The 7,514-nt window shown below is 35.5% G+C and overlaps 1 protein-coding gene across 4 annotated transcripts; it reads right to left on the bottom strand.

Annotated features, from left to right (window-relative positions):
- Positions 1 to 621: 621 nt before the first annotated feature.
- LOC112013251 (E3 ubiquitin-protein ligase At1g63170) lies at positions 622 to 7,244 on the bottom strand. Of its 4 annotated transcripts, none has more exons than XM_065772528.1 (5): positions 7,011 to 7,244; positions 5,347 to 6,214; positions 2,190 to 2,315; positions 1,818 to 2,103; positions 622 to 1,249 (listed from the first exon to the last, which is right to left on the bottom strand). In XM_065772528.1, the coding sequence occupies exons 2-5, from the start codon at positions 6,015 to 6,017 to the stop codon at positions 1,061 to 1,063; spliced, it is 1,272 nt and encodes a 423-aa protein (XP_065628600.1). In that variant the 5' UTR covers positions 6,018 to 6,214; positions 7,011 to 7,244; the 3' UTR covers positions 622 to 1,060. The 4 variants fall into 4 exon arrangements, with proteins under 4 accessions (XP_065628600.1, XP_023901407.1, XP_065628601.1 ...); XM_024045639.2 differs by having other exon boundaries at positions 5,347 to 6,168; XM_065772529.1 differs by having other exon boundaries at positions 7,043 to 7,244.
- Positions 7,245 to 7,514: the final 270 nt, after the last annotated feature.

Genomic DNA, 7,514 nt, shown 5'->3' with positions numbered 1-7,514 from the left:
CTCTTGTTCTGCCCGAAAATCACCATTTGCTGGTAGTCTTCAATTAATTCAACCAGTCTAATTTCTCATGATATGCAGTGTAACTCTTTATTCGTTCCCTCCAATATTTAATAATTTTCGCCAAAACTCTTGTAGCTCATGATGGTTGGTATCTAATCCCCCATCCCCAACTATTGATGTATATATATAAAAAAAAAATTCAATAATTTTCTTTGAAAAAAATTTAATATTTAGTTTTTTATTTTATAAACAAAATAGAAAAACAATATGAGTAATGTAGTGATTTGATCATATGATAATATATGCATGCATGTGTTTTTACAAATTTAAAAATTGTATGATACAGTGGCTAATATAAATAGAAAAACAATAAGAGAAGTGTAGTGATACATTTGTATTCCTGAAAACATTTTCAGCCCGCTCAAAAAATATTTTATGACGAAACAAACGCAGCCTAGGTGAAATGATTAATTCTGACATTTTAGAAGTGTTTTACTGTAGATTTTGATATTTTCCGTTTAGTAATGACGTGATAAATACAAAAGATATCTATGATTGGATCACCTTAAAAAGTGACGAGAAGCCAAGCCCTTCAAAGTTAAAAGTTAAAACCCATAAGGATTGCAATGAAGAACTAAATATTATATATACATTACTCATCGAACACCTTCAAGCAATGGGGTACAAGGTGGGCTGTACCAGTGAAGGGGCAGATAATAGGAAAGTTTTGTCATTTTTTACAAAGCAACATTTCACAGATGATAGAACGCAGGATAAGGTAAATTTGCACTCTTTTCAAGTCCTCAATATTATAAATATAAGCACGTACATGCCTTATATGATGCTGAGGCCAAACCACCTTTGCTGGTATATTGTTCTCAGCTGCTATCAAATCACAAATGCATCATTCTTCAAAACAAATGGAATTTGCAAGAGGTTTTGCATGTGATGTGACTCCATGTTGGCAACAACAATAAGGGTATGAAACTCAAGGTGTTATAACACAGAACTCACCGGATAGGTCACACCAATGGCTGACCTGTGTAGTGTCTTCTTCACTCTACTGCTGGCTGGTGTCTCTCTCTAAAGATGAGTTGACGTTGCACTCGCTGACCTCACTTTTACAAAGGGGACATAATGCATTGATCTTCAACCATTTATCAACACAATCCACGTGAAAGACATGAAAGCAGGGCAGCTCCCTCAGTTCATCATCGTCTACATATTTTGCCAGGCAGATACAACAAACCTGCACCAGGTTGACACAGAAGGTGAGCATAGTAGATGCAGTAGGCAACAGGTAACAGAGACAATTTCCTTTTTAGGTGGGGGGCAAGGACCAAAAAAAAATGCATGTATGCTAACTAAACTATAACAAATTGATAGTAATTACTAATTACATAACCCATACCTCTCCAGTAGCCCCTTATTCTTATTCCCATGTCCCCTCTTTTTCTTTTTTTCTTTTTGTGTGGGTTCAAATACGAAGTACTCTAGATAATTTTGTGAGTTATGGGGCACAACTACAGAATCAATACCACTTTGTCCCATTTGAATAGGAACTTATGAATAAAGTTAATACACATGACAAGCATATTCAGCAACTAAGGCTAAAGAGAGGCAACTGATATGCAAATTCAACTGGTTGCACAAAAGGAGCTCAAATTTCTAGATGTTTTAAGGAAAATTTGGCAGAATTCTCCAAAGTTTCACCCAATCTGATTGTGGCAGCTTCTGTCAATCCAAATTCAGTTGGCCGGTAGCTCAGTTTGAAGACCATGAAATAAGATGACACAAGAACTTAGTATCAAACTCACCGCATCTTCTCCTGATATGGAACGTTCCTTTTCTGTTCCTGCAGCCAAAAGCCCACCTTCACCCACTCCATTGATTTCCTCATCCTCAACGTTTCCATTTTTCAACTTGAACTTGTAGGTTGGCAGAGCATTGATAGATTCTGTGGTTGCTCCTCTAGCCTGAGAAAGATCCTCACGAAGGCCCAAAACAGAAATTATGCAAGGCAAGCAGCAACAAATTGTTGCACATAGTATGAAAGGCATGGCATATCCAATACAGCTGAAGGTAAGAAACACTATACATAACCTGCAGGGAAGGCAACAAACAATTAGGTATCTTCACTAAAGGAAAACCATTGGCAAACAAATCACTAGTATGTTATTAACTGGTACCTATACAACTTGGGTGCATTAGAGGGTGAAGAGTGACCTCCAAATATCCACACATTGCCCACAACAAACCAGACCGCAAAGAAGCAATCTAAGGCCATCTTGAAATGGTCAACTAATCCATTGAGTCTGAAAATGAATAAACAAATCCATCAGTCATTCGCACCATCTATTGAGCATGAAAACAGTTGGGAACAGCTCCAACTTTTTTACAGTAAACTTTGGATTAGTGTCTACTTGGTTGTACACAACACAATAAACTCCATTAATTTACACAAGTTTCTGATTTTGCTCTTCAGGCTACTTTTACATTTTAAAGAGTGCTCCTGATATTAACTTTTTCCATGTGCAGCAACAATCACACTTAAGAAAGCCAGCTTTGCCAATATAATCCAAGAAGAACGAAGGGTTTACACAAAGGACACAATACTGACAAGATTAAATATTGACTAGTTCATTCAATAATCATAAAGGCACCACAATTGGCTTATTCTCCTCTACGAAAGGATTACAAGCCCAAAGCAGATTCTAAGCCAAATTTGACTTATTTAAGAAACTAGTATTATTAGGGAAAAATAAATTTTATTCAATTTTGAATGCCACAGAGTAGCCCATTTAGGAATAATTTATTTTCATAAGACATTCAAACTGTACCACAGAGTTCAACATTTCTTTTGAAACACACTTTGAGTGACTCCAATTGATTGTCAATACAAAATATACACAAATTCAGGTCATACATGAATACTCATTTTAGAAGCTTCCAAAGGGCAAAAATGGAAGATCTTACTCCCATTGGTCACTTGATACTTGATACTTGATAAAACTGTATCTATGTTTCTTTATGTATTACCAAAGCTCCAGAAATATTACTGTTAATTTTTTAATTTTTTTGTTTTATCAGTAAGAAAAGAACTTTATTGAAATAAATAAGAAAAAGGTCGAGGCCAAAGTACACAGGGAGAATACTAAGGATACTCAAAAGCAAAAAGAGAAGAGAAAAGGTACATCAAAACACAGATGGCATGAAGCATCAAGCCACAGAAAAATTGTCCCAAAAAGCCATAAAGTCTATGCCGGACCCAGAATCAGAGCAATACACCTGCTGCCACTCTGAAACTGTGCCCAAAATCAGAGATTTAATATGAATAATTGAACTTTCCATCCCATCATATAACATGAGAATTCCTTTCCCTCCAAATATTCCATAATAGACATGTGGGAATTGCACCCCAAATTGTAGAACAAGTCTTCTTACCATGCAGACCAGGAAGTAAGCAATTCTGGAACCCACTTAGGCATTACCCAACTGAGGCCCAGGAGAGAGAAATGAAATCCCAAAGCTCACCCGCAACCACACAATGCAAAAATAAATTATCAATGCCCTCCCCATCAGATTTGCACATTATATACCAATCCGAATGACAAAACCCCTTTCTGCAGATTATCAGTAGTTAAAATCTTCCCTTTCATCGTGGACCAAACAAAGAGACAAACACGAGGAGGGACTCTCACCTGCCACACCTCCCTCCAAGGAAAAGAGCCATCCCCCCCGTCGTCTCAAAATCTGATAGGAAGAGCGCACTGTAAAGCCTAGATCCTTAGATGGAATCCAAATAGTCTATTCTCCTGAAAAGGATTAACCTTGACTAAATATAGCTCCAACAAGAATAAAGCCATAGTCTCATATTCCCAATCATGAAGTGACCAAATGAATGTGGGATTCCATTGAGTAGCCCCATTTGACTCCCCAAATATTCAGCTACAAGAACATCTCTATGTCTGGCAATTTCAAAAAGATCCAGGAATCTTTCTGAAAAAGACACATCACCCCTCCAATTATCAAGCCAAAACCGGATGCTGACCTGTTCCCACTTCAGAAGAAATGTTCTCTGAAAACCAACCCTTGCTTATGTATCTCCACAAACTAACACCATAAGTCCCCCCCACCGTGATTGTGCACCAGCCCCTCCTTGACACACCATAATTTGTCCCAATTACTTGCCCCCAAAGAGAATCTGTTTCCACCCCAAACTGCTACAACCATCTACCTAATAAGGCTTGGTTGAACACCACAAGCCTTTTAATCCCCAAACCACCCTGGTTAATAGGATGACATATGGACTCCCAATGTTACTGTTATTATTTATCAAAAAAAAAAAAAATGTTACTGTTATTTCTTAAAGAATATAATAAAAATTCCAAAAGAAATTCAATTATTCTAGTGCATAAACAATTCCGTTGTATGATATGTAATTGGAATTTGATCTATTTCAAGCATACTGTAATGATTGCAATCACCACTGCTATCACTGTCTCAATTCTTGCAATAGAACCACTACCAACTGCCAATTCATGAACACTGAGATGATATCACATGACCATCACTCCAGTTACATCTCTAACACCAATGTCACATTGCCTTACTACACCATCTGCTGCCAACAACATCACTGTTTTATACATGTGCTTGGTGTTTGCTTATTTTCTAGTACTAATGGCTAAGGAAGAAGGATAGAAAGTTTACAACATATATCCAACTGCTGCTTAATGTAGTAGTCTAGAGTCTAGACAAATTTGGCAAACTCAGCATAATTGTAAATTTGGTTTAATACTACTCAATAATGCCAGCAGAATTAGTCAATATACAGATAAAACATTCTGCTGAAAAAAAAAAACAGCGTTGTATATTATCTTCTGATATTAAACAAGTTGCAATAATTTCAAAAAAGAAAAAGAAAAAGAACGTTTTAAAATTCAATAAAAGACAAATTTAACATGTTAAAACTCATTAACTTTCCAATATGTTCATTGAATCAATCTATTGCATCCATTCCCAACCAATAACTAACAAGGAAAATTATTTAACAGATGAAAAGAGATTGAGGTCTTGTGGATATAGGATTGAACTTTGTGGGGACCATACATCACCATGATAAACCTCAACTTCAGTAACTAAAATGTATTCATATTCTTTTGTTGCCAAGTATGTGACAGGGAAGCAGCATCAGTATGACTACAATGAATCCTTAGGGACAATACATCACAACACAAACTAAACAACAGCAAGTGATAGATAGAACATTAATATCTATTTTCAAAATTAAAGGCACAACCAGAGATTTGATTAGTGAATGAACATAGTCAAATGCAAAAATACCGTGTACTAAAGGTTCCAATTTGATTGTTCCTTGAGAGAGATTCTGAGGTCCGAAGATTTTCCTCTTCTGAAGATTGAGCGACAGAGATAGCAGTATAAGATGTAGGTTCAGGAGGATTGTTTAGAGAAGAGCCTTGACGTGATTGAGGAGAATCTTGCTCAGTTCCCTGGTTGCGGTTACGATAACGCCAATAAAGAATAGGAAGTGTTGCAACACAGCCAGATGCATAACCCACGACCCATGCAAACAATGGGGTTTGCGGAGTCTCATTTCTTGACAATGACAAAACAACAATAGATGCTATAATTTGACTCACAGTGACAATTAGCTCAACAGAGATCCATAGCCCAGAATTCAATGGGCTCCTACGGCGACGACCATAGCCATCACCTCTTCTCCTCAATGAGGAGTTCCTAGAGTTTAATCTATTTGATGAAGACAAAAAATTTTGATAAGAGCTGGGATGTGTGCTACTCGATGGTCGATCTTCATGCTGATTTGAATCCATTCTAACTGAATGATCATCACGAGAAGAACTTGATGAAGCATCATCATTTCTAGATATATCAAGTATGTGCTCATGATTGTTATCGCTTTCTATCCGCTCCATAAGCAAAGGGTATTGGTCAGTTCGAGCGTTGCAATTTGTTTCAAGAGAAAGATCATCCATCTAAGTCAGCCAATGGACTTCTAAGGCGAGAATGCATAGATCTGTGGTAATGAAATTTCCGACTTTTTGCACTTTTTCCCAAATTCTCCTTATGAACAAAAAACTTGTCTAATACGGTGAATTTGCAACAAGATCCCCGCAGCACTTGGCACTAAATATCCAAAAACATTCAATTTTCATTAAGATTCATATGCAAGCTGCCACAGAATCAGAACTAGAATAAATTTCTTTACTTTAATGTTACAGAACCCAGTTTCGGATATATTATCAAATCCGAAATGCAAAATCCCATAATTAGTAAAACGTGCAATAACAACTTGCCAAAAAGCTGACCAATGGTATAATAAGATAAAACTGGCACTTACAAGATTCATGTGACATTTAAACATTCATAGTATATACTTTCTAAATATCTTGTGAACAGCACTTCGAGAAAAATCAAGTATTAACTCTTATATGATCAAACGATAGCAATGTAGATGGTCAAATGATAGCAAGATTACATGAATAGGTAAAAGCAGACAGGTTAAAAACATTTCAATTGATAGAAATTTAAAAAATTACACCAAATTCTTAGCTTTGTTTTTCCTAAACAAAACCCAAAAAAAAAAAAAAACTTATATATAAACAATTAAGCACATAAACATCAAGATTAAATCCATGAAAAAACATGACTACTATCCTTCTAAAATGAAATTAATTTTGCAGAATTCAAAAAATGGAACTTATGCACTGTACAACAACATCACATTTTCACCAAAATCTTAATCCTTGCTCAACAAACAACATAACAAGCACAGAAAAGTCTCAAAGCACAGAGACCCACTAAATAAAAATCCAAACCAAACCCAAATTCACAGAATCAAGTACCAATATCAAGCTCAGAAACAAAACCCACAAACCAAATTTTCCATATACATATAAATCATCAAAAATCACAAACATTTGACCATCTTAAACCAATAAAAAAAAAAAAAAAAAAAAATTCTTTACCAGAATTGAATAACAGAGAATATCAGATAAACCTTTTCTTGTCTTTTCCAAGAGACTTCTCAATTTTCTCGAGAAAATAGAGCGTCAGCTAAATTTTTGCTCCATTGCTTACGCAAACACTTTCACAAACAGAGAGAGAAAGAGAGAGAGAGTAAACGTTGATATCAAATAAAAACGGTGGGGTCTCAAACAGTGTTTCACTGGATGGTCGGAAGGAGAATGTCTGGCGAAGACGTATTTGGACCGTCGGATTTTCAAATGATTAACTTTATGAATTATAATTTTTTCTCCCAAAAAAAAAACTTTTATGAATTATTATTATTTATTTTTTGGTACTATTTGTTTTTCATTATTATTATTTTTTATATTGGCAGATATTCAGGGTCACTTGTCAATTTCGTTCTTAAATGTCTCTGCATTTGTTTTGACTCAAAATATTTTCTGGTTTTTTATTAGAAATATATATATTTTTTTCTGGTTCAAAAAATTTTTTAGTCAAAATTT

The sequence above is a fragment of the Quercus suber genome, unplaced genomic scaffold (assembly GCF_002906115.3).
Source record: "Quercus suber isolate HL8 unplaced genomic scaffold, Cork oak 2.0 scaffold_60, whole genome shotgun sequence".
Lineage (NCBI taxonomy): Eukaryota > Viridiplantae > Streptophyta > Magnoliopsida > Fagales > Fagaceae > Quercus > Quercus suber.
The sequence above is the reverse complement of the archived record's forward strand: the minus strand, read 5'-3'. Positions and strand labels throughout refer to the sequence as shown.

Coding starts and splice junctions, on each gene's coding strand:
- LOC112013251 (XM_065772528.1), bottom strand. CDS start 6,017: ATGGATGATCTTTCTCTTGAAACAAATTGCAACGCTCGAACTGACCAA. Junction 2,316..5,346: donor ATTGGAACCTTTAGTACACG/GTATTTTTGCAT, acceptor ATTCATTTTCAG/ACTCAATGGATTAGTTGACC. Junction 2,104..2,189: donor AATGCACCCAAGTTGTATAG/GTACCAGTTAAT, acceptor CCTTCCCTGCAG/GTTATGTATAGTGTTTCTTA.